General features: G+C 36.0%; 1 protein-coding gene across 8 annotated transcripts in view; it reads right to left on the bottom strand.

Moving 5' to 3' along the window:
- Positions 1-14500, bottom strand: part of LOC105233657 (uncharacterized) — a 65315-nt gene that overhangs the window by 14087 nt on the left and 36728 nt on the right. For all 8 annotated transcript variants that reach the window (XM_049456856.1, XM_049456855.1, XM_049456862.1 and 5 more), the window contains exons 5-6: positions 1079-1355; positions 40-134 (exon numbers count right to left, since the gene is read on the bottom strand). In XM_049456856.1, the coding sequence (XP_049312813.1) occupies positions 40-134; positions 1079-1355 (372 nt within the window). The remainder of the gene's footprint in view (positions 1-39; positions 135-1078; positions 1356-14500) is intronic.

Genomic DNA, 14500 nt, shown 5'->3' with positions numbered 1-14500 from the left:
GAAAAATGTATAAGCCAGTAGTTGGGGAAAAGTACTTACAATTTCGTGAGCTTAGATCTCGTATCTTCGGCTCATTGCCAACGCCACCGCCGCTATTCATTTGCTGGCGTTCATCAGTGCGCTCTTCACGTAAGCTGGCAAAGAAATGTGAGAGAAAAGTGACAAGTATAGTATAAATCAATATTAATTTCATTATAATTTTAGGATAAGCAAAAAATTCTGGGTACAGGCTTGCCAAAGGACATAGGCAATCTCACCTACAAATATGGACATATCAAAGTTATGCTCCCTTGCTTTCTATTCCGCAAACTATACCGAAGGTCTCATAAATAGGTGCAACCGAGGTGGAAACTATGTAGCCTTCTATGCCTGTGAAATTCTACTTGAAACCGAAAAGTAAACCTAACCTCATAAAAAGGGGTGGGATGGTAGTCAAATACACTGTAGAATAATAAAGGTTATATTTTGGAGGATGGAGCTATGGGTAGAAATTCACGCAAGTGAGGAAAGTTCTCTGAGCGTCATTCACTTGAGAGCGGCCAAAAACTATTATTTTACATATGGCTCAAGCAGCTCGCGATTACTTGTCTTAGACCAGCCACGTGAAAAAACACCCCCAATGTAAGGATCAACACAGCCTTGCTCTTGTAAATTTGGCTTGAACCGCATAAGAGGTGACTATGCCAATAAAGAAGAAGAAGAATAAAGGTCATCTCTAATGAAAATATCATCGGTATCCCAACTAGAGTTGAAATAGTTCCTCTAAATGAAGTTGAACTTCTTAACTTGAAGCCAACGGGGTCAAAATTGTTTGCTAATACTTAAGGAGATATTGGATCCTTCCATTGTTTTCAAGTTTGAACACTCTCTACATTTTCTTCAAAATTAAAACAGCAATCTTTAAATTACTGACTATTTTTTGAGTTTTTGAGAAAAATATGGATGTTTCGAAGCTAGTCTTAGTACATAGGATATTGGTATTCCGAAACAGTTCTTATTGCTTAGAAAAGCACATTCTCCATTAAATACAAAAACATAAAAATTTCTTCTCTGATGAAAATTGATTAAATATACTTACCGTTCCAAATGTTTAACAATATCCTCATAAGCGGCACGACAATTCTCCCAAATGCCGGAACGTGCCAACGCGTCCATATTCGCCGCGGACATGCCGCCTTGAGCGGCGGCTTTCAGCATTTGACTGTCGGGACGAGCGTGTAAGCCATGTGGCGGCATGCCGGGTGACATTAATGCCGTGCCGGGATGGTGATTCATTTGCATGAAGGCCATATGATTGATGGGCGGGGGATTATAGCCATTGGCGAGTAGTGGTGACTTTTCCAAGCGATTCAAATCTGCAATAATAAATTTATTGATCGGAATTGTTATTATTTAATGTCAAGTAATTACATTATATGGTTAAAATATTGTTATTATTTTATTGTTAAGAATCATTATTAAATTATTTATTTATTTTAAATCTTATTGTCAATATAAAAAGTTGTAACACTCTCTTTAAAAAATCATGAGAGATAGCAAATCAATTTCCTTTTCGATATTGCGAGAACAATTTGGCAAAGTTAGGCTTTTTGTAGGAATCTAGAGTGGCACAATGACTGAAATATTATCATCTTGTAAACTGATAACCCAGGAACACTTCTTTAATTTCAATAGCCTGGGCCACCATCGCTTCCTGCGCTGATACTTTTGATCCAAGAAAGATCGTAACAGACACAGAAAGTTATTTACCCTCAGTATAGCTAGGTTCTTCCACGTTTTGTCAGTTCTAAGCGGCCAGTGCCCTATCTTCGTCCAAGAAGATAGAAGCTGTATAGAGGAAGACTTGATTGTCCCGCGTTTGCGAGATGAAGGCTTAAGCACTTTTTAATAATACCCAACTCAAAATAGATCGTAAGTGATTCAGTAAGTTCTTTTCTCTCAGTATAGCTATCTTCTTCCTAGTTGTGGGAGTTCTACCCTTTCGACGCGGCCTTGCTATCAGTTGAGAATGTCACCGGAAGCCAACTGCAGAAGCCGTATGGAAAAAGATTTGATTGCCTGGCGTTTGCCGGATCAAGGCTTAAACACTTGGAACTATCGAGCTGGTGGAAATAGAAGTTGAATATCTGAGCAAATTCTTATTGGCCAAAAGGCGCTTTGCTAACTTATAAGATCGAATTTAGGAGTGCTGTTCACAAAGGACTTGCTTATAGTAGTCCAAGTGCGATCTTTAGATCAACCACCGAACCTAAAATAACCTAAAATATTATTAAATGTGTATTTCAGCTGTCCTCTCACAGCTTTTCAATGAGAAGAGTTAAAAAGTAAAATATTCATCTGACAGTACTTGTCTCGTGAGAGGCAATTTCAAAGCTCGAATGTGTATTACTCCATAAAAACCAAAATAATGAAAAGGTTCGCGAAATGCAACAGTAAATTGGTGTTCCCAACTTTTGATTTATCGAATAACAGCAGCTAGCTGGAAATGAATTCAGACAGCAATTAGATCAAACACCAAACTCATTGGCAACTCTGTTATAATTGTGGCTTAATTTATTCCCAATGGTAGCGCAATAATGACAGACAAGCGGCGTGCCGGCCATAATGTTCGCACCATTAGCATACATACATACATTCGAGTATCTGCATATCTGATACGCATACATAAGCAGTTTTGATTATGATAAATGCGTATATATGTATATAAATATATATGTATGTTGTAGTTACATATACATTTACATAAAAAGACATGTTATTATTCGCACATAAGTATTTAATTGCTTATATAAACGTTTGTATATAAACAATTCCCTTCAAGCCAATATTATACTATATTTTACTCTAAAGTAGGTGCACAAGTATATATAACTACATACATATGTACATATATACTTATAATATAACATATAACCGCACAGCAGACAGCGCTTCATTGCGTGAGACAAATAGGCGGACGGACAATCATTGAAACTCTATTAAAGAATTAAAATTTTCACCAATACACACGCGAAAAAAAGCAAACACATGAAGGGTGTGTGTTTATATGCAAATATGTATTATAAATACATATGTACATACATATGTACATATATTTATATGCATATTATTAGGGAGTATTTTCTTTAGTCTGCGCGCCATTGATAATAAAGGCTCACCTGGATATATGCAAATAACACTGTCTGGCCAACGAGACAGATATAATATCAACACATACACATACATAAACATACACACACATATATACATATGTATGTGTGTTGTTGCACATTTATCAATTTCTATGTCGACTAAACGTTGGCCGGCAAGTTGCGGTAAACGTTTAGTATTGACCAGACCAGATTGTTAGGTCGTATGTCGGACAGGCGGGCTAAGCGTTTTGGTTGCTTTGCTTGTTCACTTGCTCAAATGGCTGCCATGTACATACACACAATTTTGTATATGTGTTTGTATATTAATTTTTATACATGTATGTATGTATATCCAATTATTTGCCAGCTTTTGCTGCACTTTTTGCTGGCGTTTGTCCGTCTGTTACCGTGGGGATAAAAATTTGTATTAGTATTATAAGTAATTTTGTTAAATTGTCACATTTTGTAATATCAACGATAACACAGATAGAAAGGCGCGTTCGTGTGTGTGTTCACATGACATATTAAATATATGCTGTTATAAAAGTTCGAGGAAAAATTATAAAAAATTAAAAAATAAAAAAAATAAATAAAATAAAATGAAATAAAATAAAATTAATTAATTAATCTTTTTTACGTATTCTATACAAGTTGCCAACGCTTTACACAATTTTTCATACACTTATTATAAGCTTCGGCTGGGATATGGGCAAGTGAAGATTTTAAAATTTTTTTATAGAAATTTTTACAATTTTTCGCTAAAACAGGCTCATCTAAGTATAAACCAAGCCGCAATCAGCTGAAGAGATTTCAGTTCCAATTAGTTCAGCTATACATATGCTTTTTTGCTTATGCAAAAGCTGGAAAGACCAGCTTGGAACTTGGAGATGATTATCCAATACCTTTCCTTGCTATCTATCTATTGCTAACGTCCTAGATAGGGTGCTTTTATGGAAGCATACTATTAAGGAGAGGGCAGGAATGCATTAATTGCCTAATACTGTTGCAAGGGAACCATCAGCAAAAGATAAGGCCTCTCACCATCTTAGAAATCGCTGGGAGGTGTATGGCCGCGAAAGTTGCTATCAGATTCGGAGAATCTGGGTTTCTAATCCTCACACTCTTTGACTGTATGTATGCCGGATCTGCTGGATCATGGAGTCGACAAACCAAACTCTGTCGGATTTTTCTCTGCCTGTATACATACGTGGGAGATAGTTGTATTGGAGAGGTAGAAGCTATTGAAGGAGAAGGGCAGTGAGTTTCGTTGCGGATGGATGGAAGGTGAGGTTTAGAAGCAATTGAAGGAGAAGGAGTGTAGATGGTTTGCCAATACCTTTGCTTGTTATTCGATTTTGAAAAATTTTTTAGTATTTTTTATTATGAATACTCGCATATTTGAACATAAAATTTGTATTCTATTGTCTCGAAGAGACATCTCAGCGAGAAATTAATCTTTAAAATTCCATTTAGTAGGAAAAAAAGTTAATAAAAGAAAACGAGCCCTCTTGCAGGTAGATCCACAGCTTTGTTACTCCTAAATAAAATCCTTATTTAAAGTCCTTATAGAAATTCTTAAAAAAAAAAATTAGAAAAATGAAAAAATCATTAAATCCGTAAGCAAATAACATATCAAGTGATGATAAAAGAGCTAAGCTTATAGATTCTAGCTGAGTTCAAAATACAAATGGTTGGTTGATTGGTTGTAACCAAGCGGAGTTGCTAAAAAATCTAATTTTTTCAACCTCAGCTGCCCAATGTCACTTAAGTTGGAATATTGAGAATATGTTCTTTCTCATTTGGCTGACAGAGATAAGGTTCCAGCGTCTCCTCATTCTCTGCGCACGCTATGCATTGCCTTAAATCCACTCTTCCCATTTGCTGAAGGTAAGATCTTAAGTGTATGTACGCTATGATGACCTCTACAAGATTACTAAGTAACCTTTTGCCTAGAAAAAAGAACTTTTTGGTATGTTCACCATCAACACTGTCCTCCATTTACTCTGTAGCATGCCAAGACTTGTAAGACTTAAGATGTTCATCTGGGATCTATTTCTTCAAACAACCCTTGAAAGAGCTGAGTGATCTGGAGCAGCTTAGGGGAATTGTATTCCCAGCTGGCTCGATCTGATTTCAATTTCATACTGTACCCGGGAATTTATTTGACAGAGTGTAAAACACGTGCACTCGCATTGTATTTGTAATGTAAATGCCAGTAGTTACGAATATGTCATGTAAATACTTTAATGACAGCAATTTAAATATTTTTTTTATCTCACACCTGTGTGTTTACATGTAAATAAATAATTTACTCACACATATGCGACAAATGCACATACTAGTTATGTGTATAGAAGTATATGTGTGCATGTGTGTATATATACGTGTATGATTTCAAAAGCATTTATATTCGTGGAAGTGTGTGGGCATTAACGATTTAAGTCACAAAAAATTATTCAACTAACATTTACTTAATTACTGAAAAAATCGTTGTCAAATAAGTGAACAGTTACAATGCAACAACTGTTTGGCCATACGGTAATCGATAGTGTCACCATAAAAGTGTCATAAATGCAAATTGCACTTTTGGAAATCGTGTTTTGTGCGAGCAATTTGATTTTTGTAATTTACAAAGTGGTTTGCATTGCACATTGATTTGGAAAAATATTTGAATAATATTAAGTGTTGTAAAAGGAATGAAATGGAATGTTGATTATAAGCAATTAATAGAATTAAAATGTTATTTAAGGCATGAAGGATAAAATAATTATATATTTCATTGAAATATTCATAATATTCAATATTCATATTCAAATATTTTCTAATATTTTTAATGTATATTAATTATTATTACCTTCACTTCAAACCAACGATAAAACGAAAGTTTAAAAAGAGGTTTTCCAAGTGTTAAGGCAATACTGTGTTACCAATAGACGGTAATAATGACTTACTTACATTTCAAAACTGCCTTCAACTGTCACCATATACGAGTATATTAAATATTTTTTATTACAAGGCAAGTATGAAATCTCTCTTACTCTTTTCAAAAAAGCAGTTGGCAAGTCTTTGTTTTATGAGAGAATTCTTTATCACCAAGATCATTGAGCGGCGCAAGGCATTGAATGAAGTTCGTGAAGTCATCCAAAACTTACCTCATGCATGTCATCCATCACCCCCTTTTAGTAACGATAACATCAAAGAAGTTGAAGAAACTGTATTTGAGGATCGTAACATATCTTATTAACACATTTTGGTTATTGCTTTGGTTATTGTTTTGGTTATTGCTTTGGTTATTGCTTTGGTTATTGCTTTGGTTATTGCTTCGGTTATTGTTATGGGTACAACAACGACGTAGTTGACGTCGAAGATGTTAAAAAAAGTGAACTTGAGCATCGCAACATCTCTCAAAACGTGTTAACTTTGGTTATTGTTTTGGTTATAGCTTTGGTTATAGTTTTGGTTATTGTTTTGGTTATAGTTTTGACTATTGTTTTGGTTATTGTTTTGGTTTTTGTTTTGGGTATAACAACAACGTTGTGTGCGAAAAAGAGATTTGAGAGCGTAGCTAAAAAATTTTCATTCAAGAAACTTGTCTCTACTGTTGACGAAATGTTGTTTTATGAATATGATATCAAGTCTGTCCTTTAATCTGTCAATGGCGAAACAAAAATGAGTCTAAATCGAAGGAATCAAAGGTTGCTGAAAGCGTATAAATGTATAAAGAATTGGATTAAACGTTCGCTGGAGTCTGTTTCGAAGATGATATTAAATATTTGTATTAAAATACGTGAAAATATAGTTGTTGGTCAGTCCGGGTCAAATTTGATCATGTAGTAGTTACATATATATGTACATGCATATATATTATGTAAAAGAATATTAAAATGATCAGAGCTAGATATAGCAATATATATATGTAGTTTATGATCTCGTTTTGTATTTAGTTTCAGAGGAATCCTCTTGAAAGCCTAAATTACGAAGATAGCCCCAGGAAGCATTACTACATCGGAAGATTTCAATTTACAATTTTTGTATATATTTAACAACATATTTCATGAAGTCTGAAAAGGAGAATATCGATTCATTTCCTTTTACTCCCAGCAGTAGCTAATCCAAGTTTTCGTTTTTTGCGTCCGTTTCCTTCTAAATTTTTAAAATTGATGTCACTTCGTAAATTTTTTTGAATTTGTATTAGAATCTCTGATTTTGGTGGGATGGGATCTTTGGATATCCGAAACTCCTTTGGATCTGCCACTGATTCCCAGAATGAATTGTCAATGTGAGGCAGTTTTTGAGGACTCTAAAGTGGCCTTATCTCCGATTTTGGTGGGATGGAATCTTTGGACATCCAAAACCCCCATCGGATCTCCCATTGACTCTCAGAAGAAATTGTCACAGTTAGACTTTTTGATTTTTTGGTTCAAGTGCCTTTCCTCCGATTTTAGTGGGATGGAATCTTTGGATATCCAAAAGCTTCTGCACATCTGCCATTGTTTCCCAGAATAAATTGTCAAAGTTAGGCACATATTTTTCTTGAATCATGGCCTTTTATCCAAACTACGAGTAACATATCTTTAAAAGAGTTTCGGATTTTATGATATTATAAAGTTACAGTTAAGTACAGTCTTTAAGCGGAAATAACAACCTAGCTTTCCAAAACATTTAAATCACACTAAGTCTCCCTGTATTAAAAACGAACCCTCAAATTTACGAAAAACAATTACAACACCAAATGCGATCACTTTTTCTCGCTATTAATGATCTATTATTAGTCGAACAAGCCTGGGAGCCAACGCAACAAATGCTTGGCGCTACACCGACAGAAAAAAAAACAAACCTGCATATCACTCAAAAATCAACGCCCATAACTCACTCACCGAACTGAGAAAGCAAAGTGCGGCTTCCATAGCCAAAGATCAAACCATAGAAAATAGCATTTAATACAAATCAATAACACAACAGTAAATGTATTGTAAATGTTGTTCGCCGTTGTAAAAGAAACGCCGCAACGATGACAAAGCAAAATTCGCAAATATTGAAAGAAGAAAAAAATTGGACTTCAATAAAAAAGAATTCACTTAAAATAAAGGTAGCAATGAGAGATGCACTCAGCGCATTGTGAAGATGCATAGCAAGACAGTTCGGCAGCGCGTCGATCGGTAATGCATACATACAAACAAATATTGTATTTGTGTATATTTCCATAGAAATCTTAAAAAGATTTGCCGATTTGAGGGAATTGATTGTACGAATCGGCGATTGAAAGCGGAATTTTCGACAAATCATGAACGCATTTGCGTTGAGAAGCTCGAACACTTATGTAGATACCTGTGTAGTACATATGTATGTATGTAAATATTAAAGTAATTGCTATTGTTATTGCTGGATGTAGTTGGTGTAGTGTGGTAATCGAAGTAGGGGGCGTGTTAAATGTCAAAAATTGAAATTAAAAATAAAGTAGAATGAACGATTCAAAATAAACGCGTGTAATTGCAGATCAATTAATATGTCTATGTATGGGTGCATATAAGTTTATTGTAAATATGTACACATGTACAAACGTATATGTGGTTTGTGAAAAAATCTATTAATTTTGAAATGAGGGAATATTGATTTTATTGTAACAACGCAAATAAAGAAATTCGTAAAAGAAAGAAAAAACGAAAAACAGAATAAATGAAATTCAAATAAAATAAATAAACACAGTATTACAAAAATAGTAAATAAGAAAAAAACTCAGACGTAATTGAAAATAATTGGAAATCATGAGTATTTAATTAAATGTTACACTCTATTAAGCTTAATCTATCAGATTTAGAAAAAAAATTACCCCCTTAATAATAGCATTTAGAAATTTTGCTATGAAAACTAACCTAACGTTAACTCCACCTACACCGGCGCTAAAATACGCTTCACAGTTGGATTTCTTATAGCATAAAGGGTATAAAAAGATTTTTATACTGATTTTGATCGATCAGATTGTATGACAACTATATGCTATAGTGTTCCGATCTGAACAACTTTTTTAGAGTTTGCAGCGTTGTCTTAGAAAACAAAGTATGCCAAATTTTGAAACGATTTATTATCAAATAAAAAACTTTTCCATACAAGGGCTTAATTTTGATCGGTCAGTTTGTATGGCAGCTATACGCTATAGCGCTCCGATCTACACAATTCACTCGTAGATTGTAGAGATACTTTAGGCAATAGTCCATGTCAAATTTCGTAAAGATATATGGACAAATGAAAAAGCTTTCCCTACAAGCACATTTTTCCGATCGTTCATTTTGTATGGTAGCTATATGTTTTGGTAGTCCAATACCGGCTGATTGGCTGGAATTGGCTGATTTTTGCATAGAAAAGAACGTTTGCAAAATTTCAGAACGATATCTCAAACACTAAGGTAAGTATGGTACTCGTGGCCCTTACTCATGCTATCAAGATCGGTCATTTAGAATGTGTAGTTAGTATTTGACAGCTGTCGCGTCCGCGTAGCGTTGACATTGCTCAAAGGATGTTGACCTCAATCCGCAATGATCCAGATCTGTTCCACAAGGTTATAACTGATAACGAATGATGGTATGACATGGAAACTAAGGCTCAAACGTTCCAATGGAAGTTGCTACCTGAGCTAAGACCGAAAAAACGCGCCAATTTGGGTCGAATGTAAAGGTTTTGCTAAAAGTTTTGGTCAATTGCAGGAATATCGCGACTCATTAGTTCTTACTAAAGGGTCATACGATCAATGAAGACTATTACCTGCAAGTTAGGTGCAATTTGCGCGAAGAAATCGGCAAGAAACGATCGGATTTGTGGAAGAAACAAAATTGGCTTATGCACCATGATACCACCTATGCTCACGCATCGTTGCTCTTGAGCGAGTACTTAGGCAACACCAAACATTAATTGTGTGGTAATTCCCAGACTTGGCCGCCTGTGACTTTTTTGTTTCCAAAACTAAAGAGGCCTATGAAGGGAAGCGCGCTACGCTACAACTGAGGACGAAAAAACTGCTTTTTTTAACAAAATTCGTATATATGTATGTATATTTGCTAGTCGAAAAAATCTTTTCGTATTTCTAATATTTTATGAGTCTCCGATATTTCCTTCTGGGTGTTACAAACTTCCTAGCAGACTTAATATACCCTGTTCTAAGTATAAAAGGGTTTAAATAACAATTTCCATTTTTTTATCTTGTCTTGTAAGAATTCTAATTCTTATGATTTCTCTTAAAATTAATATATAGAAATCAAAGCACTTCCTCAATTCTATGAATACTCGTAGATGTCTTCGATTCGCCAAGTGAAAAGTCTCGAATCGAACAAGCACCTGGTATAATATCAATCATACTAGTATGAACAGTAAAATATGTATTAAGAGGTGACTATACCATTTTCGTAAACCATCTATAGCTGTCAAGAGTCAAAGAGGAGGCACTATCGGTGTACCTTGCAATTGTATCGCTATTTTGTTTACATTATTTGACGGGCGACCAGCCAGTAAAGAGCAAAGAAATATCTAACCAAATGCAGCTAATACTCTCTTTGCTGTAAAAAGAGTTTAGAGATCCGAAAATAGGGCAAGTTTTCATGTGATTTTAATACTTATTGGAGGATAATAAAGTATTCGAAGATTCTCAATTAGAAATCGAGACTTTGGCGTTCAATAAATAGTGTTCCTTACAAATCCATGTAACTGCTCCGACGTCATATAATTTCCTAACAAGCTACTCCAGTTGTTTTACTATTGTCCTAAGAATTAAGGACGCAATCAGTTCTTTAATAATTTTTCAATCAGCGGTCTTTAATAATTTTTTTTTTCTAATATTCCAAAAAATCACTCCTTCAGCATTTGATATCACAACCCTTCGACTATCATATCATCGACTCAGGAAGTCAACACAACTTTTCAGAACCTAATTGCTTGTAAATCCCGATTAAATGATTGTTATTGCATTGAATTCAGCGCTTTTGTGGCATTTGTACTTCATCTCCATACAAAAAGTGATATGGCCGCATTTTGGTAGAGCCTTCCTTTCGACCCATGCTTACGCCAGTTTAACTGTTCACACACAATTGCAACCATCTTGTGTTCGTAATGTTGCGTAGAACAACAATAAATTTAAGCCGCTTTCGCTGTGCAATTCGCAAAAACGTTAAAGCGTTTATCTTTTAATATTTCCTCTGCTTTTGTGGTCAGTCAGTCAGTCATTTGGTCCACCCAACAGCCATTCATTTATGCAGCGCGCTTTGCAATAAGCGAATTTTATGATGATTTGCTTTGGCAATGGCAGTGAAAACGCAAATCAAACGAGTGCCTACGAGCTCATGTATGCATGTATGCGTGCATGCTAAAGCTGCACAATCGTAATCGTCAGGAGGCCTACTTTGATTTAAGTACTGTGTGTTATTTTGCGATTTAAATGTTTATATTTGTCTTATAGCTCAAATCTCTCTCGATGAATTGCAATAATATGGTCAATGAATTTTATTTGTACCAGATTTTAGAAAAATGAGAAAATAATAATATCGAACGGCGATGTGATTATTATTTTTGGGACGCTCAATGAAGTCAAAGAAGTTTTAGGTGCTCTTCCCACTATAGCCAGTTCCACCTTATTGCAAATTATCCGGTTTTTATCCGACCAAGTGATGTTATTTCGACATCTAACCCTGTTTGGATCGGTGAGTAGTAAGTTATGTTGGAAATCCTTAGAGCAACAGAATTGCTCTGTGCCCTTCTGATCCATTCTGATATTCCGTCCAACCCGATCCCGGAATTTTGTTTACTTTTCTGCTACGTTCACGCCAAAAAGCTAAATCCAAACTCCATCTTGATCAGGTGTACCGCCGCCTAGCCTAGCACCACACCTACTGTCGAGAGGCCAACAATGAACCTCAACGGTTCCAAGGAGCTCAAGTAGGCAGCATGACTACCAGTTTGAAACCAGTCGAGCTCGAAATAATTAATATATACATCCCCCAGTTACATGTTGCCCAACAGAGGTTAGGCCCGCTTCTTCGTGGTGAGAACCGTTCGGTACTAGGCAACTTTGGAATCACGATCTTTGGAATTACTGCCTGTCAAAAGATCGTGGAGTGATACATTCGGGGAAACAGATTGGCGATTCGTCATTCTGCCCAATGAATGTTGAAGCTACCACCAGAATTGTGGGTACCTGTGATGTAGGAAATGGGAATCCATGCTAACTCTCGCATCAGACAACCTGGCCACAATCTTTTCGATAGAAAAACCACGCGTATTTTTTCTGTGGACAGTCGAACCTTTCTTAACTTTAACAAAACTGGCTATGTCGGCTTCACAGAATTTAACCACATTAGACATTCCTACGGACGTAATCGTTGACAACGCCAACTCCGCAAGCTGATCGCGCACTTCATCTCAACTCGAGGAATTTCGGAACTCCATTCCCAGTCGAAGCGGCACTTTTAGCAAACGAGCGCGACAGCTTACTTCAAGCGATCGAGGATCACAGGGATCCCCGCGTAAGGGATCTCAATTTAGAGGGTAGGCATATGGAAAATCAATATAAGCGGACGAAATGAAAGATTTCATAAAAAAATATTTGACAACATCCAATCAGCATTTCAACCACAGTGCCACAACTTACAACAACAACTCAGTACCACTCGCAACTCTGTCAATAAATAAACTCGCAATTTTCGCTGCACGATCATTTCTGCGAGGCCTAAAATGATTTCTTTCCATTCCATTTCGAATGCAATTGTGCAACGCTGCTATCAGCCGCGGCAGATTACCCACTTGCAAGTGGTTGAGCGGATGAACGGATGTGTAGCAGAGAATAATAAATATCACACATATTCGTGGTTTGTAGCAAACATAATGGCAGACAACACGAACGGACAGACAGAGTCAAACACAAATCCGGCCGAGCACAAGAAGCGTCGCTATCAAATCTAACCAACCGACGGAGCAGCAAGTCAGCCAGCCATGAATTATGTTTCTGTGGAATTACAGTGATCTTTCAGTCAAAACCTGGAACTGATACTTTTCTTTGCAGCATTCCCAACCACTTTTCAACTGCTTTTGGGTTTTATCTAATTTTTTTTTTTTGCATTTCTCTTGCGATTTCCTTTTGCGTTTACTATTGTTGTTTTATTTTTCATTTGTATTGTTTTTTTTGTTGTACATGCTGATTATTAACTGTTTTGTTGCATTCGTCGCTGCAATTACTTATTGTTGTTTATTGTCTGCAATTGTGGTTTGGCATTGTTGTATGAAGTTGGTTTTTCTCTGTTGTTGTTGTTGTTATTACTGCGCTTGCTGTTGCTTGGCCATTAAAGAATTGGTATTGATGATGCCTTGCTTACATACATACAAACAAACGTATTATTTGTGCTTGTTGTTGCTGTAATTTCAGCGGCTGCTGGCGATGAGTTTTGATTGATTTGCGATTCTCGATTTGGCATTCTTGCTTGCGGCGTGGAAAATGAGAAATTTCTTTTGGAGAAAATTGTGAGAATTCCACAAAAATGTGAAATTCGCAAGTTGTCTTCAAAAATATTTGATTTAGATGATATTTATGGCAGTAATAAAATATTTTAGAGGGAGCTCTTGAAGTAATGAATGTTGAAGGGATGTAAAAAATATTTCAAAGACTTAACTAATGACTCGGTTCGTGTTTACTGTGAAGGGGTCAACCAATCTAAGGCTTTCAAAAACTTGATATTTCTTTTTTGGATTGGAAGTACAGTTTATGGTCAACAAAGTATTGGTGGAATAGCTAATTAAAAAATGATTTCTCCAATTCGAGCGTCTACGCGGTTTGTCTCGAAACTCAATTTCTCAAAATCGGGTCACCAAGAACTCGGAATCTATGCAATCGAAACTTTAACTGCAGATTCACAGTAGGTTAGGTAAATAAGGCGATTTTTTGTGTGGCTACGAATAATCCTACGAAGGCATCCAAAAACGTTGTGATGTCCATCATCATCACATATCGACAAAATGTCTAGAGCATGCTTAAAATTTATTGAGGGAGCTTATATCAATTCTAGCTAACATTCCGTGTTCATGAAAAGTCTGGCAACTGAGATGCTTCAATCTAATTCTGCCAAAAAGTGGACAGTGGAGAAGAAAGTGTCTAGTTGTTTCCACCTCATCTTGCTCCTTGCAATCTTTGACAAGTTTCGTCCTCCAAAAATAATCTCACTGCGTGAGTGTCTATGGAACAGTACCCCGTTAAGATACCTAACATTGCGGCAATGTAAACCTTACTAAGAGCTAGCATTTCAATGGATCTTTTACGTTCCACTCTGGGCCATAAGGTCTTTGAAACCCCACAACTGCTGGTTGATGAACAATGCTTGCTGAAATTGAGCGAGACC

The sequence above is a fragment of the Bactrocera dorsalis genome, chromosome 1, assembly GCF_023373825.1.
Source record: "Bactrocera dorsalis isolate Fly_Bdor chromosome 1, ASM2337382v1, whole genome shotgun sequence".
Classification (NCBI taxonomy): domain Eukaryota; kingdom Metazoa; phylum Arthropoda; class Insecta; order Diptera; family Tephritidae; genus Bactrocera; species Bactrocera dorsalis.
The sequence above is the reverse complement of the archived record's forward strand: the minus strand, read 5'-3'. Positions and strand labels throughout refer to the sequence as shown.